This window comes from Toxorhynchites rutilus, chromosome 2, assembly GCF_029784135.1.
Source record: "Toxorhynchites rutilus septentrionalis strain SRP chromosome 2, ASM2978413v1, whole genome shotgun sequence".
NCBI lineage: Eukaryota > Metazoa > Arthropoda > Insecta > Diptera > Culicidae > Toxorhynchites > Toxorhynchites rutilus.
The window spans coordinates 26,854,110-26,879,815 of NC_073745.1; the positions used below are offsets into that span (position 1 = coordinate 26,854,110).

The 25,706-nt window shown below is 42.0% G+C and overlaps 2 protein-coding genes and 1 pseudogene across 2 annotated transcripts in view; 1 reads left to right on the plus strand and 2 right to left on the minus strand.

The window, feature by feature from the left end:
• Window positions 1-1,991: 1,991 nt before the first annotated feature.
• On the plus strand, window positions 1,992-8,367 carry LOC129765324 (protein raptor homolog). Its single transcript, XM_055765501.1, has 4 exons — window positions 1,992-2,052; window positions 2,111-3,108; window positions 3,171-4,363; window positions 7,485-8,367. Exons 2-4 carry the CDS (start codon window positions 2,113-2,115, stop codon window positions 8,326-8,328), a joined length of 3,033 nt encoding a protein of 1,010 aa, XP_055621476.1. The 5' UTR covers window positions 1,992-2,052; window positions 2,111-2,112; the 3' UTR covers window positions 8,329-8,367.
• Window positions 8,356-16,734, minus strand: LOC129765326 (replication factor C subunit 3-like; annotated as a pseudogene).
• A 143-nt stretch (window positions 16,735-16,877) lies between these two features.
• LOC129765325 (sorting nexin-17) overlaps window positions 16,878-25,706 on the minus strand; it is a 47,896-nt gene continuing 39,067 nt past the window's right edge. The window contains exons 3-6 of the mRNA XM_055765502.1: window positions 17,799-18,517; window positions 17,521-17,727; window positions 17,363-17,461; window positions 16,878-17,298 (exon numbers count right to left, since the gene is read on the minus strand). Of these exons, the coding sequence (XP_055621477.1) occupies window positions 17,128-17,298; window positions 17,363-17,461; window positions 17,521-17,727; window positions 17,799-18,517 (1,196 nt within the window). The 3' untranslated portion in view covers window positions 16,878-17,127. The remainder of the gene's footprint in view (window positions 17,299-17,362; window positions 17,462-17,520; window positions 17,728-17,798; window positions 18,518-25,706) is intronic.

The window sequence follows — 25,706 nt, forward strand, 5'->3', positions numbered from 1 at the left end:
CTAAGATTCGTTTGATCTACTATACAGTACAATCCACTAACGCCTAAACAGTTTAAATTAATGAAAACTGGAAGCATTCTCATTTTCCCATACATTTGTTCTGCCGATTTGTGTGCATTCCCGACCAGAGCTATCAATAACGAGCAACTGATACATTCGTATCTGTCCGTTTTCAACATATCTGGTATAAAAAAGCCATCCGCGATTCGAAGCCACACCACTTCTCGTTTGGTGATCATCAAAGCAACATGGTTGCCGCAGAGCGTCGAGCGGGAGAGGATTGTTTTCTTGTCGGGTGGAGGAGGAGTATGGAATAGAGGTTCTTTCCACGAGGGACCTTCTCAGGGCTAGAGGCGGAAATCAAAAATAGAATAGAATGTAAACACAGATGCGAGTGAGCTAGCATAACACAACGAGCGGATATCATTAATGCCTCATGCTGATTTCTCACACATACACACACAACTCGATACAAGGAAAGGAAGCCCAGTGATGTTATTTCTAACACACGTGATGTCCGACGGTAACTCATGGGACGTTTTCGGATTACAGACTGCCGCGCGTTTAGGTTTTCATAAGACTGATTTTATTTTCTCTCTTCACTTACCAACTAACTTCGGTGTATGTTTTTATGTTCCCATTTTCCGTCCCCAAACTCAAGCCACCAACGATGTTTTCAAAATAAGTTAATGTCAACCATGTGTTTGACAAACAAATGTGCGTTGCAGCGTGAGCAAGGTTATGCCCATGTCGAAAGTAGGAAGTGGGTCATAAATATCAAATGTGTTCTGCAGCGTGAGCAATTCTATGCGCATGCCGAAAATATGGATTGGGTCATAAACATACTGCGCATGCTGTTTAGGTACAATTATGTAAATACGGAAGGGATATCGAATAGGCTTCGTCCTGGTGTCTTATGGCCTAGTGAAGATTGTCTGTTAGGCAGTAATTTTGGATGTGCATGAATAAAATGAGTGCACGTAAGTATAAGATAGAAGAAGGGTGAGTAGAGATGCTACAGCCCTCTGTATCGAGGTGTGCTACGACAAAGAAGAGCAGCATACGAGAATTTCTTGTGCTAGTGCGGATATTGAAGACTATCCAGAATTTTGGAATATAGATATACAGTGCATTTATTTAGATAAACGTATAATTCATGAAAGTATGCTTTCAAATTCCAGCAGGGTAATCTTACTGTTGCATGTTGTGGGGTTTGATCGCATCTCAAGCGGAATATAGGAGCAAAAGGGTTCATAGTTTGTGATAGATATTTGAGTGGGAAGGAGAAAGTCTGATGCGAGTTGAGCCATATAAACGAGAAGTACTGATAGATTTCGACTCTACTTGACCCATACTGAAGTAAAAATTTAAATACACCCATATCTCGCTTTACGGCTTAGATACGTTCCACGAAACTAGGCCGCAAAGCGAAAAGCCGTATAGAGAATCAATTATTCTAATACAAATTCATACAAATTCAATCGGATCGGTTGTAAATACGGAAAATATGGATAATGGTTTATCATTCAAAATACATATCATCTTTTCATTTTATTTGTACATAAAATAATAACAGACTTCAAAAACAAATCATAATCTATAAACAAAAATGAAACAACTTCATGTTCCATAAATTATGTATTGATATCAACAATTTTTTGCCGTTATAGCGAAACAGTTTATGCCGTAAATCAAAAACGTGCCTCAAATGGAGAGGGCCGTTATGACGAAATGCCGTATAAGGAGCGGCCGCATAGCGAGATATGGGTGTAGCTAAAATAATATTACAAAAATTTCGATGCATTCTAAAATAATATCCGAAGTGATGAACAAGTGGATTGAATAATATAATTCCGTAGTTCTACGTCGAAAACTGCGGTTGTGTCCTAGATACAACCCATTACAAATTTTTCCTAAAGTGCAAGCTATTCTAGTACTAAACTATATTTATGCCGGACTAGAATGACTTGCAAATTTCATTTGAATTTGTGCTTATTTGGAAAAGTAAACGTGCTTTCATTTTTCTCAATAAATATCTACCTAAAATAGATAGTAAGTTGATTCTCACCAATAATTCTACAAAAAACTCTAATCGATTACTTAAATGTAGATATGAACATCATGCCTTCTGTTCTGCTGAACACTCGAGTGAAATTACCAGATGTTGCGTTCTGGAGACTGACCCAATGCACAAATCACTGGATGAATATTCTGTGGATGGAAGAGCAATCGTGGACAATGGCGAAGGAATCCAAAAACGAATCGAACTCAACCGTTGAGCGAGAACGCTTCGACGTTGCGCGTGTTACTTTCCGAAGCCTTCCGGACTGTTCCAGGGAGGATCTCCATAAAGTTTGTAAACTAGCACGAGATCGTATTTCCCCGTCGACATTTCCGGTGATTCATTACAATGATCATTCGGAACCACGGTTCAATAGCTCTAATGTGGCAAGTTTTTGGCTCAATGATGACACGTACTCCAGTGTTCAGATTGAATCGTCAATGGCCGAAGTCCAAAATTGGATCAATTTTCCGGCGATTTTCGTGATTGAATGTGACACGGCCGAGATCTATCCGAAGTTATTTGAGGCAAACAGTAAGAGTTTCTGTTTAGCTTGCTGCTCTCTGGGTTCTTCGGCGTATTCATCGCTAACGCCAACGGACTTATTCAGCTGTTTGCTGTCAACACCCGTCCAGGTGGCTTACGATTGGCACTTTAGTGGAACTGGCCGTATTGCGGCGCCGATTCCAGGAGATCTGGGAGATAAATATTCACTGTACGGTCAGCTAGAGTGGATCTTGACAATAACAACAGATGCCATCGCTAGATATCGCTTTTCAACAAAGCTTTTCGAACGGTTGTTCCACAGTGATCTGTTGGTAGCGACTTTATTCCGCCGATTTATGCTTGCGGAAAGAATTATGAAGAAATTCGGATGTATCCCGGTATCTTATCCCCCACTTCCAGAGTCTAGTGGCGAAGAAATGTGGGTTCTGTGGGATCGCGCAATGGATCGAACGATTGAACTAGCTCCCGACTGTGACAAGCCAAATTTCACTCTAATCAACGGATTCCTAGCGGATATCATGGAGCATATGAAACCCAGAGTAATTCGAATCGGAAACTATAATTGAAACTTTTTTTTTTAGATTCATTTCTTTTCTTGCAGTACACATATTTGATTGCAAAGGTGCTGACGTATTCCAAATATAATTCGGACTATTTTGATGTTTTCAATCAATGTTGGGAAAATTTGTCCGGCAAACCACATCTACAGGATGCAATCACGAGAGAAATAGTCACATGTCTCAATTCAGTGGATCAGAACCTATTCGAAAAGATTGTAATGTTCCTTACCAACATTCTGTCCACGAAACTATCCAAAGTGTGCCACCTGAAGGGTCTATCAGAAGTTAATCTACTCTCGAAGCTACCGAAAAATTCAGATAATGACTTCTGTTTGAGGACAATATTTCTACAGCTAGTCGTAGAAAAGAATTTTCCAAGTAGCGCGGATAGCAAACAATTACTGACCACATATTGCTCAAAGCTCATGGATCATCCGAACGCAGACATTCGAATGGGGATCACTCTTCTTGCGGCCCTGCTGGCGAAAGGGAAGTCAACACTGGTTGAAATAAATGTTGAACGGCTTTTCCGCAATCCGGAGCCTAGAATGCGCGCTGTTGCACTTGAGGCTTGGGCCATAGCTAACAAGAACTCGGATGAGAAAGACGGCATCGTAGATAAGATTTTATCCATCTTCGTGGCCAATTGTAGTCCGTTTCTGCACGGAGAACTGACGGCACATCTTCGATCGACCGCTGTCGGACACGTTCAAGAGTTGGTTTCCGCTTGCAAACAGGAACAATCAAACGCGTCTGGATTGATGAACAACAAAAGCAAGTCTAAAAAGAAGCACAACAGAGCTCAACTGATGGCCAAATCATACAAAGAGGCTGAGGTGGCCAAACTGTGGCGCGTGCTGAATTCGCTTTCGGAAGATCCAGAAATGCACCTTCTAGTGTCCTTCATCAGACGGAAGGCTACCGAAAACGACCAGGTTAAGAAGAAAGCCAGAAAAAGAATTATCGACGAGCTTATGTTGATACTGCCGGAGAGGAAATCTTTTCTCGAAAGATCAATTCAGGGCTTTTTCGATAGTTTTACTGTAACTGCTGCGGCTGACGATATGGTTGCGGAAGCTCAACACGAAGGAGTTGGAAGTGAGGCAGAGTTTAACGATACGAGACAGCATAACCCTTCGGTGGCTGCTCTCAAAGAGCGGAAAAGTATTGTTACGCAGCACGCTCCGGATCTGATAGGATTTGGACCCGGTGAGCAGTTAGCGATCGCCTTCAGGTAAGTATTGGTAGTGAAAACGCAATGGATTTGTTATATTTTTTGGTTCATAAATGTACTGATGTAGCATAAATACTAATTTTTGAGGTTTAAAAAAAGATGACTACAGCAGAAGAAGTCAGATTCATTCTTATTGACGAAGCGGTTTTGACAATTCGTTTTTCCTATTTTTGGGAATTTATTTTCCCAGAAGCCTTCTAGAGAATACACATAGGGAAACTTGTCGATAATCAAACGGTAATTGATAATGATAACACACCTGGAAATAATCTCAGCAAACGGAAACACAAGTTTATCACGTTTTGGTCGATGGTTGACACTTCTCAGATATCGACGTCAGAACCTATCGTAGCACTAACATCGAATCAGACCACTATCTGGTGATGTTCAAACTGTTCTAAACTGTCAGTCGTCAATAACATAAGACATTAGCACACACCATGACTGCAGGAGCCGAACGCTACTACAACATACTCGTAGCGGGGTTAGAAGAGCAGGATACTGCTCCCCTTGATGAATTCTGGTACACCCTTGAATCATCGTCATCGGGTATGAACAACGTGGACAACGGAACGAATGATTTGATGGCGAGTACCGAGAAGGATGCAGCACTCGCAGCCATACTGCAAGGGGCGACTCGACAAAACGTGGAACGATACCAATTAACACGTTAAGCCCCGCGTCGATCCCTGGGGACTGACAATGATTTTTTTTAACCAATCTGACCGGACCGACAGTTGAATTTTCGTTCGAAGAGTGTCGGCATTGGAAACGACAACAACCAAGCTACAAATAGATATTTCGAAAAGTTCACTATCGAAAAGCTTACTGTCGGTCCCCTATTTTGGCCGGGGCTCAACGTGTTAAAGTTGTTTCGCCTTGATCGATGGGTTGAAACGAGTGGCCTACTCTCAGATACATAATATGGGTTCCGCAGGGGCTAGGGAACGAATGATTGTCTTGCGTTGCTTTCTTCAGAAAGGGGGCCTTTGATTCTGTTTTATTAGAAGTTTTCTCAGACAAATTACACTCTGGGTCTGTCGCCTCTATTGAATAACATGATATATAACTTGCTTTGTGAGGAACATTTGAATTTTTCTCACGGAGATTCGGCAGTGAGTCGGGTCTCTTACATGGGCCTCCCTCAGGGCTCCTGTTCAAGCCCCCTTTTGTACAACTTCTATGTAAGCAACATTGACAATTGCCTTACACAAAATGGCAGCTTAAGACAACTTGCAGATGATGGAGTGGTGTCTGTCAAATGTACTTGGGGGGGCCCATATTAGTTATCTGAGTAAAAAATGTCAACAAAGAATAAACTTTCTCCGTAAAATTACCGGCACCTGGTGGGGAGCCCATCCCGAAGATCTTATAATGTTGTTTCGAACAACTATTCTCTCAGTGATGGAGTATGGCAGTTTCTATTTTCAATCAACTGCCAAAACACACCTCATTAAATTCGAGCGAATTCAGTATCTTTGTCTTCGTATTGCGTTGGGATGTGTGCCCTCAACGCATACCATGAGTCTCGAGGAACATTTTTTGGTAGGCGTACTCCCACTAAAAGATCGCTTCAATTTATTATCTCTTCGGTTTCTCATCCGGTGTAAGATTATGAATCCAGTGGTGATCGGAAATTTTGAGCAGTTGATCGAACTAAATTTTCATTCTGGCTTCATGAATTCATCTCCATGCAGGTTGATCCTTCTTCGTATATTCCCAACCGTGTTTGTTTTCCTGACTACATCAATTCCTCTGTACATTTTGATCTGATCATGAAGGAGAAAATCCATGGAATTCCAGATTATCATCGATCGGGGATCGTTACTACGATCTTCAATGCAAAGTATGGGCGTATCAATTGTGTAATCGGTTATCGAGTAATCGGTTATCTACTTTATTAACATTAGAATTAATGAAAAATGTGTATATATATCTGTAACAATACAGATAGGAGTTTGGCTCCTTTAAACTTATGTAACTGAGCCTGTAAAAATAAACGATTTAATAAAAAAATAATAATTTAATCAATACAAACAAATGCTTACTAAAAAACGGTAGCCCCACGTCAACCTTGCGGTCAGGGCCCGAAATCTTCGAAGGTGAAAAATGAGGACCGACTCTACTCTCAGTAGCTTCGCTTCGACTAGAACTGCTTCGGCAGTCGCCGCCAACAAAAAGTGACTTGACTAGAAAATGAATTGACTAGCGTTGACTAGCGAGGATGACTGGTGAACTAGTCCAGTCAGTGGTTATTTTAGCTGACTCGACTAATGAATACAAATCTGCCTCTTCATTCAACTGACTTCAATCCACACTTCCATTTCCCCCTGACACTAATTCATACCCGCGTACACAATCTTATTTTTACGTCCATATAAAGAGGAACGAAAACATGATTTCTGATGCAAAAATGAAGTTACCCCATCAACGGACGGTTTATTGTCTACCCATCGTGAACTCAAACCAACGAACTTAGGACCTATAAAGGTCCTCGCGTTAGTATTAGTTAGTATTAGGCGTGCAAAATAGCGCGCACACACTGCACGTTATTTTATACGTGTAAGTAATTTTCGTGTACGATACAAAAGAATCTAGCTCACCTGTAGCGTATGTCAAATAACGTTGAACTCAAACATCGATGCATGCACATGTACATGGGAGAGAGAAAGAGAGGAACGAATTCATTTTGAAGGGAGGTTACTTCAAAGTGCAATGAGAACAATTTGACTGGGAAGAATGAAATGATATAGTAGAGTCGGTAGAGGGAGATAAACGCCCGACTGACTGTTCAGTCGTTTTGGCGGAGAAACTGCGTGAAGAAGCCAAAAATCATTACTAACTGACTATGGATATAGTCAGTCAGTTAGTCAGCTGACTATTCTCAGTTGACTATGACTATGCAGAGCCCTGCTTGCGGTTATATCATAAATATAGCCCACCCATTTTTTATAAGAAACGATTCTACTAAATATTGCGACATTCTGAGAGATCACATAACTTTTTTTATGTGAGATTGTTGTTTTATAGCATTTTATACCGCATACACACACCACTTTATTTTCATCATTATATAGATTAGTGATAAAACAACCACTAAAGTTCTGTTTCTATCCACCAGGGATCACGTTTGTTGGCAGTCTTATTCTGGAGAAAGTGCAATCCTGAAATCAACCGTCTCCACCGGCACAGACATATCTAACCACATCACATCGTTACTTCCCAACGTTCCACCAGTTTCCAACAATCTACTGGTGGGCCATAGCGATGGTACAGTTCGTATATGGCAAACGACTTCGACCGGCTCGGTTCCTGGTTATTCCTGGCAAGCACTGTACGGTCTCGATGCTATTCCTTCACCTAAAACAGCGAAGGTTCTGTTTGCCGCCTTCGGTGAAACACTGCTGTCGGCTGGAGCCCCCCGCTATCTTCGCATGTGGGACCTGGCGGAGGGATGGATGGTTGCGGACATCGATACCGGAACGGATCACCCTACGACAGCTATCGAGTGTCACTCACGCCAATGTCTAGCGGTTGGTGCAGCCGATGGGGGGGTTAGATTGCTGGATTTGCGTGCTTCTAATGCCGCTGGTAAGATGGCGGTAGTCGCGAAGCACCGAAGCTCGGTTCGTCGAATCAGTGTACGACCTGACGGGATGACCATGATGAGTGCTTGTTCGGATGGAGTTTTCTACACCGTCGATTTGAGGAAGCCGTCTGCTCCGCTGAAACAATGGACAATCGATGGACAAGCGGTAGACGACATTGCGTTCCATAAAGCCTACGATATTGTGGCCTGCGCTGGGGAATCGACCGGCGTCTACTCGACCGATGGTGAGCTTTTGTGCGATGTGAATGCTGAACTGAAGAGAGGACCGTCTTCATGCGTTGCCTTCCATCCGAATGACGCAATGTTATGCGTTGGATACAAGGATAATACAGCAGTGCTGTATTCGAGCGAGTGATAAAATGATACAACGTTTCTAGTGAAATAAAATGCCACACCGGTAAGCATATTCAAAATTTTATTCATTTATGGTTTACATATTAGTGCACATAGTCAAAAATCTTTTCACAGCTATCACATCCAAACACATTCATCTCAACATTCGTTAACAGCATATTATTACAAACATCAAACATTCTTTCACTGTTTTTTTAATATTTTCTTCTGTGTCCCTCTCAATGATACGATACGATACGATTCGTTCTGGCGTGGATTAAAAGCTAATGTTTCATCTTTTTTTTTAGTCATAAATTCAGTATATTTGCGTATTTCTGTATATGACTGTGGCGTATCTTACAATATTGTGTGTGTGTGTGTGTGTGTCCACTCGCTCCTTGAAAGTAGCTGTCAAAAGCTACTTGCTTTCGTGGCACAAAAAGGCAATCCTAAACTAAACAGACAGTGTGTGTGTGTTTTCGACATGCTCAAAGTTTCCATTTCCAACTACTTGACCGTCATTTGCGAATGGTGTCTAATATGGTTAAAATTAAAAAAAAGTACGGACATTACTAAACTCCGCTTGAAATGATAACTGTGGAGATGCAATCAAATTTGGCTATTATCATGGATTAATGGAAGCAGCGAGTGTGTGAGGCTATTATGTGTGTATGTGTGATACAGAGCAGTTCGACGCAGAATCCAGTGATTTCACCCTCTTCGATATTTTTGTAACCTTGTTCATGTTTTGTGGTGCAATACCAGTATCATATGAATAAATACAGTTGAGACTTTTTCTTACGGAAAGGCGAATCCAGAATTAGGGATCTTTTCACACGGAAATCATAACGTGAAAGCTACCTGTCTGATCGAAACGTGGCCTTGGGCAAAGTGAACGGATAGTAAGACCCTCAATTGCATGCAACTGATCATCTTGTGTGGAACGTGAATAATACCTTCACCCCTCCCAGTTAGACGTCTTTCCTTATTCAGAGAAATTCTAGAATCACAGTGAAAGACCGATAATGTCAGTGGAATCTAAACACACACGAAAATAGTAGCGGAACCCAAAGCTGTCATTGAGGAAAGCGGCGATGAAGGCACGTGATTCTCAATCCTACGCCCAAAGAAAGCGGCATTCGATCGCGTTGATCATGGAATCTTGCTTGCCAAACTCAACAGATTAGGAGTATCATCTAGCTTGCTTTCGTGGCTAAGCACATATCTACGCAATCGCAAAATTTCCGTTAAATCGATATCACTCGACTATTGCCACGTGGAACAAGATTATACTATGCTGACGACGTTAAAATTTATCTGTCTATTGATAACGTCACAGATTGTTTGAGACTTCAAAACTTGATTGTTATTTTGCGGATTGGTGCAGTTCTAACCACATGACAATCAACATTCAGGAATGCACTGCCATCAGCTTTACCCGCAAAAAACAACCAATCATATTTGACTACAGCATTAATGGCACGATAATCCAGCACAGTGATAGTGTCATGGAATTCGGTGTCGATTTGGATAACCCAATGTCGTTTAGACAACACTATATCTATATCATCAATGAAGTGTACTGTCAGCTTGGAACTATCCTTCGAATCGGTAGAGAATTCTGTGATCTTGGCATTTTACGCACTCTCTATTGCTCTTTAGTTCGTTCCATCCTTGAGACAAGCTGTGTTGTTTGGAATCCGCATTATGAGTACTGGATACTTCGTCTCGAAAGGATACAAAAGTGCTTCATTCGTAAAATTTGCGGCATGCTGCCTTGGAGAAACCCCGATGCTTTACCACCTTACGAGGAACTTTGTCAGCTTGATGGCATAGTTCCTCTCGAGCAACGACGCAAGGATATCATTGCAAGGACTGTCCATAAGATCCTGTCGGGTTGTTTAGACTGCCCTGCTGTTTTGTCGCGACTTCAGCTGTACTGTCCTGTTCGGCCTCAACGAAATCAACATTTGCTACGGGTTGATGCGCACCGCACTAATTATGGTCTTCACGAACCTATTCGTCAGATGGCTTTAGAATATAATCCGTCGTGGAAGTTTTTATGTACATTTAGATTATCTCATGTGCAACCGTGAATATGTATGCGTATTTTAGTATTGTTGTAATTGTTATCCAATTCTGTTATTTGCTAAAATTGTATGTCATTTTTTTTTGTTTACGATATAAAAAAGATATTGGGTTTTTATGATGCATTGAGTTCAAATTTTACGTTTGCTCAAGATGGCTTTTCCCAATCTTTACTCTTTACTTTTTACCATTAAGACTTATTGTCGGATGGTCGAATTTGTGAGAAATGTAAGAAACTATTTATGTTTTGATTATACAGTATCAAGCAAATTTTTGGATAAAAAATTCATTGAACAAAAAATATATTTTTAAAATTAAAATTCATTTTTCTCGAAAATATTTTTTCAAAATTCTCATACAATTTCCAACAAGTCACCCATACATCGGAAGATGGGCACTTTTATAGGGAGATAGTTCATATTTTAAAAAGATCTAAAACTTTGTCGAATACACTATATTCACTATTATATATAAGTTATCACAGTACCCTTTCCCAAAGGATGACTCAACGAGCACATTTACTTTTCCGATCCTGAAAACGTGAATATCAACTCCGCATCAACGAATATCCAAAACCGCTGATCATCCAAACACCAACATTTCCATCATTAAACCAATGCACCGAGTAATGCTGACGAATCAATAGAATCACGCCATCCACCATAATCGTTTATCTTTCCAAACATCGCAACATTCACCCAATGCTCCGAGGAATGCTTACGAATCCGTAGAACCACGCTATCCAACATTATCTGTCGTTTACAAAACACCCATCATCGAAGAGAATCTTCATCCAGCCTGATATCCAGCCAACCCTTAGTCATCATCGAAACGAGAGGATGTTTATAAACAAAAGCCACCAGTGCATTGGACAATCACCAACGAAAGGAGATAGCGCATCATCATCCAACATCATGAGAACCAAAGCCACGATCAGATTTGAATATTCCAAGTATGCTATGTATGATTCCAAGTTGTTTAAAAGACCCATGCGTTTACACCCGCAACGTTTCGCTGCTATCTGAGATGGTGTTGCCAACAGCCGGTCGAGTTGGCATGAAATTCATCACATCAATAGTAGACGTCATCATCAATTCGAAGTACTGCTTTTGCTGTTTTGTAGTCCAGTCAGCGAGTGTAATTCGATAATTGAGTTGATTTTCCGACCCAATCAACGAACGATCTCTGTATGGGTGACACATTCATTGTTGCTTGGCGGAAATATTGCATGAAATTTGAGTGATGCATGAAATCTAGCATCTGATTACTTCTACATGTTTACGTCCGAAAAAGGTGTTGTTCAAGAATGTGCCTGTCACAAAAAAGCCGAAACGGTCCATGACATTGGAGACGAAGGTCGAAATCTGCCTTGCTCAAGGTGAGAGACGGCCTGCATTGAGCAAAAAGTTCAATCTGAGCGGCACAACGGTAAAAACGACAAAAAAATTGCAAAATGACAAAATTCACGATGCTGTAATAACGGGTGGCAACTAAAATATTCGGTGATTTGAACGCTCAGGTCGGCCAAGAGGAGGAGTTCAGATCGGTAATTGGTAGGTTCAGCGCCTGTGCCTCCAAGAATACACGTAGCACCTTCTTCCAGCACAGCCTCCAATACCCTGGAGATCACCACAGCAAACAAAAACACAAATTGAGCACGTTTTGATCGACGGTCGGCACTTCTCAGATCTCATCGACGTCAGAACCTATCGTGGCGCTAACATCGATTCAGACCACTACCTGGTGATGGTCAAACTGCGTTCTAAACTGTCAGTCGTTAATAACATAAGACACCAGCGCTCACCACGGTATCACCCACGACGACTACAGGAGCCGAACATTGCTGCAACATACTCGCAGCGTCTTGAAGCTGCGTTACCGGGGGTAGACGAACTGGAAGCTGCTCCCCTCGATGAATGCCCGAAATGTGCAAGAACAAGGAAGGAGGCATCTTGACGAACGAACGCGAGGTGATCGAAAGGTGCAGGCAGCACGACGATGAACACCTGAACAGCGACGATGTATCATCCCCGACGATGAGTGAAGTTAAGGAGGCCATCAATCAGCTAAAGAACACCAACGCAGCTGGTAAGGATGGACTCGTAGCGGAGCTCTCCAAGGGAGGCCCGGGAAAACTTTTAGAGTGTATGCACCGGTTGATAGTCAGGATCTGCGACGCAGAACAGCTACCGGAGGAGTGGAAGTACGGGGTAATTCGCCCCATCTGTAAAGAAGGTGACAAGCTGGATTTTGGGAACTGTCGTGTCATCATAATTCTGAATGGTGCTTACAAAATTCTGTCTCAAATGCTCTTCCGCCGTCTATAGCCAATTTTTATACTGCGGCAGATCCTCCAAAAGTGCCGCGAGTATTAGGCAGAGCTGCAATCCATCACCGTCAATGTCACAAAAAAGCTGACCATAGCCACTCAATTCCTCTCACGGTACGTGAGATCCAAATATTCAGTAGTGCTACTCACTTTCTTGTTTCTGACACCTAACCAAATGACGGTTGGTTCCAATGCCTCTCACTGCCGATCGCTCTGTTTACAACTTTACGTTACGAGAGCGGTGGTTGTGGCGTATGATGGTAGTAGAAATGTGAGTGATCAGACAGTTCCAATCATTTTTGATAATCGCGACGGTTGTTTAGATTCGTTTGTTGAAGTAGAAGTTGTTGTTGTTAGAGATGTCTAAATTTTTCGTTTATTCGATTATCGATTAATCGTGCGCCAATATTCGATTCATTCGAACAATTGTCCTTCAGTATTCGATTAATCGAGCGAATATTTATTTCTTGTAGTTAAAATGAACAGACATATATAATAAAAAATATTATGGTGTCATGATTTTATAAGTTACATTAAATATAATTTTCAAATGAACATGGTGCAGCATAATGGTTTTTGAATGAAATGGTATTTAAGTATATTGATAAATTTACCATTTCATAATTATTTGCGGATCATGAAAACGATCCGATTGAAAACCGACAAGGCGTGTTTTTTTTTGAGAACTATTGAAGTTTAGTTAATAAACGTGAGATGAACACAAAAATTTAATTTTTTCATAAAACGAAAAAAAAGTGATCTCAAAGAATCGCTCAAAAATCATCCTCTTGCATTGAGGCTTTATTGAGAAACTTCTTATACCTTATACTGCGCCACGAACAATTCCAGATGGAATATATATTTGCTTCCTGGCTGCTCCCGGTGTTCATAATACCCGGCAAACTCAACGTTTGCGTCTTCAGACTCATATCGCGATTTTTAACCAGATTCGGTACCAATCCACAGATTATAACATTCGATAGAACGCCTTGGGATAGCAGTTCGTATAGCTGTTTCCTCACCACTTCCAGCAATCTTACAATCTTACATTCAAAATTTTAAGAATATCCTCCTAAGATAGAGCCGGCACTCTTATTCCCAAGCAACGACTCCTAACCGCGGGAATAACCCGCGAAGTAGAATTGGCGCACAAAATCAATCTGCACATAGACAAATAATTTTCAATGGTTCTTCTCAGCGCATCCTGGGTATCTTTGGTCAGCTAATCCACTTCGGACAAGACGAGTCTCATATTCCCTCTACCCACTGGGATCAATTTGCTTGATCAAATTCGATACGACCACCCTGCTATATATCACGGCAACCGATTAATTCAACTCGATGTGGTAATTACTGCTGATGGTCCTGATTTCCACCTTCCGGTTCGAGGGCGTTGTGAAATTGATTATCTCATTGCGTAGCCGTTCCGCGCCCGGTTGGTAAAGTTTCCGCAGCAGACACATGATGCGAGTTTTCTTACTGGCCTGGAAGGACCGTAGAACATGCGGGAAGTCTCTCTGGGAGCGAAGCTTAATCAGGTAGTCCAGTTCGAACAGCTGGCGCGGTCGGTAGCGGTCAACCCAGAGAGCCATTGTACACAAAAATATTTGATGTATAATGTATAAAAAAATACTTGGTGATTTGTTTTCGTGTTGGCCTTTGTCAAAGTAAGAGCCCCCGCATGCTGCAGACTGACTTGTCGACCGATAGTTCGGTCGGCTTCTTAATCAGTACGGAGAGGTATGCATGTACGCACATTACACCGATTCAATTGGGTCGGTTTTTGCACCAGTACGCCGATCCGACCAAACTGTCGGCTGAAAAAAAAGTCTGTAGTGTGCGGGGGCTCTAAATATCATCACCTCCAGAGATGTCAGATGTTTTTTTTTTTGAAAGTCTTCGACAAAAAATTGAAATGTTGATGTGTATAAATGGCAGATATTTTTGTAACCGCGAGAATAGCAAAGTAATGTATGAAAAAAGGGGTTGTTAGCGCAGGGAATCAAGTCATAAAGAGTAGAAATACCATATCCCTGCAGCTAGTAACTAAAAATATAAGTCTGCAACAGGATAGGCAGGACATCAAACATCAGTAAAATTGCGAACATGTCTACAAATTTAGCACCGTTGCAATGATGAGAAACAAATTTAGTAAAAAAAAATCGAAGTCGAACGGGTTTCAAAATGCATTATTTTGCTAATTTCAAACCCGATCGGGATCCGCAATAGAGGGGATAGTCAAGGCGTGTCATTCCACAAACTAAGTACTAATACAAATGACACGTGTAATACTACGTAGAGTCGGCGAAGTGCCACTAAAAACATTAAGGCCATCTGAAAAGATGAAAAGAAAATACATGCCTAAAAGTATAATATTCTTCAAATTATATTTAAAATGAAACTATATATTCACATCTGGCATCCCTGGTCGTAAAGAACGAACACAAAGAGGCGAATGTTGTGAATATCGCCAAACACCAAACCATCAGCTAGACTTTTGAGTGTCGCACTATTCTGACATTTCAGCAACAGGACACTCACCAAAGAGCTGGGATTTCTACTGTCAAGTAGAAGCTCACCATGTGTTAGTGTTGTGCTAATACTCTTCTCACACTATTGAACTGGCTTTGTGATGGTCACCAAAGATAATCGTAGTACAAAATTTGTTGATTATCTTTGTGTGAGTATCATCACTTGATTCTCACGACAAATCGCAGCTCTGGTATTAGGTCCCTACGCACCACATCTTCATTGACTTCAAGGCAGTATATGATACAATCGACCGACGATAGCTATGGAGGATCATGGACGAACATGGCCTTCTCCGAAAGTTGACAAGCGTGATTCAGCTAACGATGAACGGTGTGCGTTGCAGTGTGCGAATCCCAGGTGAGCTGTCGGAATCGTTTGAGACTCACAGGGGACTCCGATAGTCGATAGTCCCTCCTGTCTGCTCTTCAACGTGGCGCTGTTAGGTGTTATGCGGAGAGCGGGCTTCAACATGCCGGACACTATTTTCAACTAGTCTAATCAGTTTATCTGCTTCACCGACGACGTGGACATAATCGGAAGAACACATGCGACGGTAGCGGACTTGTATAGCCGACTGAAACACGAAGCAGGGCTGATTGGGCTTGGGATCAATGCGTCTAAGACTAAATACATGCTAACAGGGACTGAGGGACTGATCGCAACAGAATTCTTCTTGGTAGTAGTGTTGTGATCGAAGTCGACGAGCTCGAGATGGTAGAGGAATTCGTCTACTTTGACTAGTTGATAACAACTGACAACAACAACCGTGAAATTCGAAGACGCATAGTCTAAGGAATTCGCTACTATGGACTCCACAAATCCTTAATGGCCAATAAACTACGACCCCGTACGAAGTGTACCATGTAAAATTTTCTGATTCGACCGGTTGTTCTCTATGGACACGACGATGGCACAATGTGGAGAGGAGCCCAGCAAGCGAGTTGGTTGGCCCAGGTGGAGCAGGACTTGGCAAGAATCGGTGCAGTCGGGGTTGGAGAACTGAAGCTATGAACCGAGTGCATTGGCGGAACAATGTTGTGAATCAAATTCAATTTCGCATTCGCACTCAAGTGTTCCAACGAAACGTCGTCCCGGATGTTCGGAGAGGCGGAAAAATGAAATATGAATAATCATGAATATCATGACTCATATTCTCAATTCTCAATGACTCAATTCTTTCTATACTAAATTGAACAGTAGAACCAATATGGTGACGGATAAAACCTGATATCTGGAATGAATTCAACAGCTTAGGATAGAAATTGAAAATCATCCGAATCAAATGAAAATCAAACACTAAAGCCATCATCGTTCACCTGTTCAACACCAACGATTAGCAATCTAAATCGATCGTAGCTGAATTGATCTTTGGAAAATCGGAAAGGAAAAGATCGATCTTCTAAATATCGATCCAAGATCGTGATGCTCATGAACAACTGCTGAGAGGTCCAAAATGAAAAGCGTCTTACTATGATCATTTGGACTTGCGGTAGGATCCGTAGAACTGGATAATGAGTGACAGACTGCCCAGGATTATTTTAATGGAGTCGTAGAATAAAACATCCAAATCACGAATAAGGGTGTAGCTCATTTGGCATAAGGCTATCGTATCAAATCCGAGCTTCAAACAGTGGATAATACTGTATTCTATACACGAAGCCAGAATAGTGACATCATACCAACAGTTTCATTATTCCGCACTACACACATCGTGTTAAATCAATTTGCAAAAGTGCCTGGGCGTTGTTCTTTGTCTGTTATTCGCTCCGTGGGGCTAATATTAATCAGTGTTACGTTCGAAGGACGCTAGGTGTGTATGTGTGTGTGTGGGTGTGTATCCCTACTGGACCTTGCGTCTCTAGCGCAAGCTTTTCACAAATCGTCATCTCCGATCCACTCGAACGCTTCGTTGTGGACCGAATCCTTGCCATTCTTGAACCGCACCGTCGTGTTGAACTCCTTCAGCTTTCGCCGAATGAACGACGAGGTGCCATTGTTGTGGTTGCTTCCGTTGGATTGATTCGATGTACTGTTACTATCACTCTGAAAGCAATCAACATATTATTGATCGGACCTTTTCTACCCACCCAGTCATCTCTATAATTACAATACTACTCAGTGTATCCGTTGAGCTTGAGTCGGTGATGCAGTAATTGGTACCATCCCGTCTGATGTAGGAAAGAGGAGCGAACTCGGTCTGGTGAGACTGCAAATGGAATGCAATGATGAAATTTGAAGGTCAAGCATTCACCTTCTCAAACTCACCTGAACATTATTCATATCGTAGCCATTCTTCTGGTTTAGTAGTTCGTCTACGATAGACTGAAGGCACACGGACATAAGCATCGACTGTTCGCTGTAGATGGTGATCCATTTGAGCTGATTTTTGGCCATCAAATACTCGAACGAAAGCTCCAAGTTGTTCGACAATTCTCTGCTTTCCGACGATGAGTTTGAGCAGATTTCTTCATTCTGTGAAATAGAAACAAAGTGTCAGCATATTCCACTATTGGCTGCGCGAGCCTCCCACATGCACTACTAACGTTATGAATCGTTGTTACCCGCCAGCATCTTATTCGTGTGACCTTGAATTTGGTTTCCTGTATCTTCTTCCCGTAATGAGTTAACAAATTTAGCTCCCTGTTTCCAATGATCACCGTCGCCATCGTGTTCGACTGAGGGTAGTCTACGCACACCCGAGGAAACTGCAAACAACCGTACAGAGGCAGCTTGCGGACGATTTCGAGATACTCGCGCTTATTCCCCCGCGCCTGGAGATCGGTCAACTGCTCGCTCAAATCGCGACTGGTAATTATCCAGCCCCGTTCCACGTCGCTCAGCGACTGGATGTAGAGCAGATTCAGTGCGATCCGGTCCCGCATCAGCTCCAGGTCGTAATTGATGTCCCAGTAGCTGGTTCGTATCACTATCTTGCAGTCTTCCCATTGCTTTTGGGAAATGAAAGGTGCCTCAAAATCCATCAGCTTCTTGGCGATGGTGATGTCCCCGCTGCTCTCTTTGCGCACCAGGTACAGCGAAAAATAGTACGTGTACTCTTTGGGGAGGTCTATGAGGGCGCAGGCTTTCTCCAGAACCTTGCTCGAGCAGTCGGTGGTGAGCGCCTTGGTCGATATTCGGTAGCCGTTCATGAGATACACGTCCACCGTCACGTCGCGGCATTCTGTGAACGAGGACTCCTGCTGGGCATTCAGCAGAAACGTTCGCAGCAGCTCCGAGCGGCACAGAACCGGATCCTGACCGACTGCGGAAAAAAAATGAAACATTGGAAATTAAAGAGAGCTTGGGCGATGATGGAGAGCTAAGATGTAACTTGACAGACGAACTGTCCCAGTTATTCAGATAATCTAGAGAATTCTATGACTTTGAATTGTAAAAAAAAAGACGGGTGGGTAATGTCGGGGACATAACCGGAGTGACGTAGGACTATACAAAGGGGACAGCTTTTGCTAAATATGTATTTTAAATATATTGTTTTATTTTCTTCTCTTACGTGAATACCTACCTATCTACCTGAAAAATGGATTAGTTTACTGTTTACTCTTTATGAATATGTTGATGGTTCTGAAAAGAACCTTTGGTGTTGTGTTTTTGTTATCACTCGATATTCCCATCTTGTTCGGTTAAACCTTCCTGTTTAGCTATTGCGTTTGCCACTCGCCACAGCTTTCACAGTTGGAAAATTTCTTCCCATCCAGCTTGTGACATATTTTACAGTAAATTACATTCAATGGCACGTCGCATTACCACCACTCAGTATCGGATTGGTGGTAATTTTAACTTGTAATTGAACATTTGCGATGACAGTGGTACAGTGTCGACTTTCAATGTGGGGTCATAATTTGGACCCCGAACTCTATGTTTACAAAAATGTCCAACTAAATATGTCGCATTGCAGGTCCGTCCAATTAGCTAAATGTCGAGATAAGTGTAAATTACTGTACTTTCAATCTAGAAGCAATTTAAAAATTGGTGAAAATCAATAAGCTCAGAACAACTGCCAAATTCACATACTCATCATATCCTGGTAAACAAATTATGAAAAAATCAATTAGTGTTTTATTATTATTTTGGATATTGTTTTAGAAAGCATTGAGCTGTATTTCCTAAACTCTTTTTTGGAAGGTTTAATGGCCCTAAAAAGCGCCGTGTTTTATGGAATGGTTCCAATTTAGAAAACTTAATACTCGTGGTTTTGAAAAAAACCATTTCGAACGCCCTCGATGCCGCCTTGTTCTGGATTTGCTACAAAAGCAGTTTGTATAAAGAACAAACTTTTTTCTTCTGCTACCTGATGCCGTTTGGCGATTGCGTTTGCCACTCGCCACTCGCTGCGACTGCCTGTTGTTGTCTTGATGTGTTCTGTTCTGAATGCGGTTTTTCTTATCGTCGCGAGCAGCTTTACCAGCCAACTCGATCACTTCGGCGGCCGAAACTATATAACGCCGGCTAGGTGGACTGGTGCACTGGTACTAACGCGCTCGGCCTAGCTACCCTTGCGGGGAACTCCAGATCAACACGGTTCGAGCGGGATTTTGCCTTTCCCTTCAATTTTCCTTCTTTACCATGTCCAGACATGGCTGCTTTGGTTGGTTTGTTGATGTGTTGTGATGCGAACCGATGTGGTGTACGGTTTGAATGAGAATGATCGTTACGGCAGCGGAGCGGGAATTTTTAATCTGACTGGCTGGCTCGAGAATTACGCATGTGTGAGACTGCGACCAATGTTTCGTTCATTTTTTTCTTTTTCCTTTCCAATCGTGCTTCATTCTATTTCGCTGCTGCTCTGGTTGCCCGTTTTGGTCGGTACGATTTGAGGAGCACAAAATGGACCAATCGAAAATGGGCACATAGTGCATTTTGACAATGCTTGATATTTCACAATTATTCAATTATTTATCTCAAGAAAAATGAAATTTTATTCGTTATGATAGATGCGTAGATATATTTCCTATCAATTGATGCAAAAACCTTTGCGATCTATTGAGAAATGCTCGAGTTTTAAGCGTTCCAAATCTTGCATTTTTTCCTACTTGTTCAGTGCCTATATTTCCATTTCACCCCCTATATCTTCCGGTTAGACGTAGTCCTACGTCAAAAATTTGGAAATTTACAATGACGCTACATCCCATGTAGAGATTGGATCTTATTCACAACATTGTTCCGCCAATGAACCCGGTCCATTGCTACAGTTCTCCAACCCCCGGCCACACCGATTCTTGCCAAGTACTGCTCCATCTGATCCAACCACCTCGCTTGTTGGGTTCCTCTTCTTCTTGTCCGCAACGGATTCGATGCGAACACCATCTTTGCAGGGCTGCTGTCCGACAGTCTTGCAATACGCCTTGCCCATCGTCCTTGTCCAACCTTGGCGATTTTCTGGATGCTGGGTTCGCCATAGAATTGCGCCAGTTCGTGTTTCATTCTCCTTCTTTTTTCCTGTACACCGCCGTATATTGTTCTGAGCACTTGGCGTTCAAAAACACCAAGTGTTTGTGGGTCCACTTCGAGCATCATCCATGCTTCGTGCCCATAGAGAACAACCGGTCGAATTAGGGATTTGTACATAGTATACTTTGTACGGGGTCGGAGTTGTTTGGACCTTAAGGATTTACTGATTTACGATTTCCGTTGACTATGGGTATTCGAATTCCACGGGTGTTGTTATTGTCAGTTGTTATCAATGAGCCAAAGTACACAAATGTCTCTACCATCTCGAGCTCGTCGCCGTCGATAACAACACTACTACCAAGGAGGATTCTGTCATGATCAGCCAACTTTAGTGATTTCTCACCAGTGAGGAATTCACAAGCGTTTACATATGCTGAATTTATTCAAGTTATATATACCTCGAATAAGTGTATCATATTTATTCTCACCCGTTTATACCTATTTTCACGTGAATAAATCCATATATAGCTATAGATCTCCCTAATGTAAACCCGCCATAAGAGGCACTGGTCTCAAGCACAATCAGCTCGCTTCGTGTTTCAGTCGGATATACAAGTACGCTACCATCGCATGTGTTCTTCCGATTATGTCCATGTCTTCGGCGAAGCAAATAAACTGATTGAACTTGTTCAAAATCATGCTCCACATGTTGAAGCCTGCTCTCCGCATAACACCTTCCAGCGTCATGTCGAGGAACAAACAGAAGAGTCCATAGCCTTATCGAAGTCTCCTGTGTGTCTCGATCAATTCCGACAGATTACCTTAGATCAGGATTCATCGCAATTCTCGATCTGCTTGACGCCACAAAAACTGCTCAATTCCTACTGCACTGCTGGACTGAGGCAGATGATAGGAATCAAAAATGAAAACGATCATATACTTGATCTGTGCTTCGTCAGTGAAGAACTATGTGAGTCATGAAAGTCATGAAAGCATCAACACCACTTGTTACTGGTGAATCTTAAATTGAAACCTTTCCGATAATTTCAGGATGCTTTCGAAAGGGTTTCGTACGATTTCAGTAAACCTAATTTTAACGCGATGAACAATTTCCTGGTACAAATTAAGTGGAAAGACGTTTTTCAAGATTGTGACTGATCGACTAACCTCGTTGCATCGATCATGTCCAGTGTACTACTGTATGCAATTCAGTTTGTTCCAGTGAAGACGAGACGTGAGGATCCTAAATCTGCCTGGTTAAATGGTGCTTTGAAGAAACTTAAATGAGTGAATGAGTGAAGCAATCTGCTTTAAGACAGTTTATCAAACACCGTACGGATTTAGGATTCAACAAGAGTGAAATATTTGAAGACGAATGTTGAGTATAAACAGCATAATAATCGTCTCTACAGTGCTTATCAAGACCGTCTGCAGAGTCGTCTTACGGTGAATCCTAAAAGTTTTTGGCGTTATGTCACAGACCAACGAGAGGAACCCGGTCTACCGTCTACTTTGACCAACAGCTTATTGGAAGCAGATACGACTACCGACATCGCTGACCTGTTCCACTCTCAGTTCAGTTATGTGTTTGTCAATGAACACTTCGTCCGCAGGATGTTGCTACCTCTACCAGAAATGTACCCCGATTTCTTGCGTCTGAGCTGGATTTTGTTATCACCGACGATATGGTATTTGCGGCAGCTAAGAACATGGAAACCTCCACAGGAAAGGGGGCCCGCTGGGATTCCATCGCTCGTCTTGGAATGTTGTGTGGACACACTTACGTCGCCTCTAGTAACACTGCTCAATCTGTCCTTATCTTAAGTGTCACCTCTAAGTTGTTTGAGCTGATCGTACTTCATGTGTTAATGCAAAGCTGCTCACAGGAACAACACGAATTTATGCCTAAGCGTTCCACGACCACTAATTTGCCGTGCTTCACCTCGTTCGTGATACATCAAATTGAGAATGGACTATAACTAGACGCTATCTACACCGACAGATCCGCAGCGTTTGATAAGATGAATCATCGAATAGCAGTAGCTAAAGTGCATTTTCTTTTGCGTTTATTTTTGCTGAGTGGCTGCAGGGTCGGCACAAACCCCCATTTTCACCGGAGGACCATCATGCACAGCTCTGTTTAGAGTCTCACGTTGGAATGAGAACAGTGGGGAACACGGGAAACAGACACTGATTTGAGCCGCACCTTCGTCATGAAAAGACGATCGGATAGGCCTCCATTCCTGTCAGCATACGACCAAGATCTCACCGGGGTTCGTTACCCGATCTCCACTATGATTATCCGTATCCCAGTTCGCATTGCGGAGAGATAGTGTTATGTTTTACCGAACAGGAAGTTAAGGACTTCACAAATGGGGTCTATTTTATGCCTGCAGGCAGTGATGACATTTTCACTGAAATGATACACCCGCGAGTTTCATGTCTAAACTGAGGATACAGTCATCATTCACCAAAAAGAAACCATGTGCTTTTCCCTTTCACCGGCGTATATATAAAAAGCCAGTGTGCGCTAGTTTGGAGAAATCTTGGTGCGAGTGAGTCACACTCTCCTACACTCTTTACTCTTGGGAGCTTGAGTGGATGAAAACCTGTGTTCAGTAATGAAGCGAGCTGATCCACACTCTGTCACACTGAGGAGTACACTGAAGAGCGCAATCTCATTCGACATATAATCCAGATTATTCTCCATAGCTCTTTTCGTGTTATTGAATCGTATGCGGCTTTAAAGTCGATGAATAGATGGTGCGTAGGGACTCTGTACTCACGGCATTTCTGGAGACATTTCACGGCCGCAAGGTGAAAATTTGGTCAGTAGTAGACCGGATATTCGATTAATCCAGTCTGATAACCTCCCACTAATCTGTTTGTAAGTGGCGATAGACGACGGAAGATGATTTGGGAAAACACATTGTAGGCTACATTCAGGACGGTGATTGCACGAAAGTTTGCATAGTCTAGTTTGTCCCCTTTCTTGAAGGTAACCCGATCTTTCAATTCCTCCGGTAGCTGTTCTGTTTCCCAAATTATGACAGTCGACCGATACCAACTTTTCCGGGCCCATCTTGAAAAATTCCGCTCCGATGCCATCTTTCCCAGTTGATTTGTTGTTCTTAAGCTGTTTGGTAGCATTCCTAACTTCACCTATCGTTGGGGGTGGTACACATTCATTATTTACTGCACCAACGTAATCGTTTCCATCGTCATCTTGGTCCTCTGCCTGTACACCATTCAGGTGTTCATCGAAGTGCTGCCTCCACCTTCCGGTCACATCACGTTCTTTCGTCAGTATACTCCTATCCTTATGCTCATGGGATGAAGCCTTCTCTCGATGTACAGGTCGGACTCCATTATATACAAACTCGATTATATGTGATTCGATTATATACAATTTTGGACTCGATTATATAGTTTGGAAAAAAAATATTTTTTTTAATATCAAATATGACTTATTTCAAGAAGAAATGTAACCTTTCAACGTTAAGGTGTAAATTAAGTGGCTATTAGATGTATAGTGGGGTAGAAATTTTTGAAGATTTGGCTTGAATTTTCACTAGGAATTGTTTTTTGCGAAATTGCAGCCAAATTAAGAAAGATAGAAGTTAGGTGTCAAAGAACAAATTGTAGAGTGGTTAGAGAGCTTCAATTTAATTGATAGAGACAATCTAGTATAATATAAATTTTTAGGATGAAATCAATAACACATTAAAATTATTAACTTTTAAGTGTTTCCCTTCCAAAATGTTATTAAAATCCACTAATTTAGATGTTGCACTACTGTATCCTGTACTAAATTTTCGCATCTTTCAAATGAAAGCAACAGAATCGACTTCCGTAGCGTACTTTGTAGTGTAGTAACAGTTTGAGGCAACAGAGTCCGAAACAAAAAAAAGTTCTATAACTCTGTCATTGTTGAAATTCGAACATATGCGTAGAAGGATTTTTTTCGTCAAATATGATCGTCTATCCACCTCCTGAGAGAATCTGGATTAATTAATTGTTTTCATGTAAGAAAAATCGCTCTTCAACGAATGAAAGCGAGGAATATTCACATCGATGGATTTTAAATTTTGCACGGAAGGTATGTCCCGATTCCGTTCCTGTACAAAAAATTGTTTGAGATATTTCACAAGATAGGTGCGATCTTGATTCCGAGTTTTCGATGGTAGAATTCTCTCTTGCTCTCCTTTCATGTAACAATTCTGCGCCGGGATCGGATAGAATTAAGTTCAACTTGCTGAAAAACCTCCCTGATGTGGCGAAACATCGCTTGTTGAATTTATTCAATCGGTTTATGGAGCATAATATTGTTCCAGATGATTGGAGACAAGTACGAGTTATAGCTATTCAAAAACCCGGAAAGCCCGCGTCCGACTTCAATTCGTACCGCCCAATAGCAATGCTGTCTTGTATACGGAAATTGTTGGAGAAAATGATCTTGTTTCGCCTTGATCGTTGGGTTGAAACGAATGGCTTACTCTCAGATACACAATATGGGTTCCGCAGGGGCAAGGGGACGAATGATTGTCTTGCGTTGCTTTCTTCAGAAATTCAAATGGCTTACGCCGGAAAAAAACAAATGGCTTCAGTATTCTTGGACATAAAGGGGGCCTTTGATTCTGTTTCAATAGAGGTCCTGTCAGACAAATTACACTCTCGGGGTCTGCCGCCTCTATTGAATAATATGTTATATAACTTGCTTTGTGAGAAACATTTGAACTTTTCTCACGGAGATTCGGCAGTAAGTCGGTTCTCTTACATGGGCCTCCCCCAGGGCTCATTTTAAGCCACCTTCTGTACAACTTCTATGTAAGCGACATCGACAATTGCCTTACACAAAATTGCAGCCTAAGACAACTTGCAGATGATGGAGTGGTGTCTGTCGTAGGATCAAACAAATCCGACCTGCAAGAACCCTTACAAGATACCTTGAACAATTTTTCAACCTGGGCCATTGGGCTAGGGATCGAATTCTCCACGGAGAAAACAGAGATGGTGGTTTTTTCTAGGAAGCATAGACCAGC

What these genes read in the sequence shown, in the direction of transcription:
- LOC129765324 (XM_055765501.1), top strand. Translation starts at nt 2,113, where the DNA reads ATGAACATCATGCCTTCTGTTCTGCTGAACACTCGAGTGAAATTACCA. An exon ending in TGGAGCATATGAAACCCAGA is followed by an intron (nt 3,109 to 3,170) that starts GTAATTCGAATC and finishes CTTTTCTTGCAG; the next exon opens with TACACATATTTGATTGCAAA. An exon ending in CAGTTAGCGATCGCCTTCAG is followed by an intron (nt 4,364 to 7,484) that starts GTAAGTATTGGT and finishes TCTATCCACCAG; the next exon opens with GGATCACGTTTGTTGGCAGT.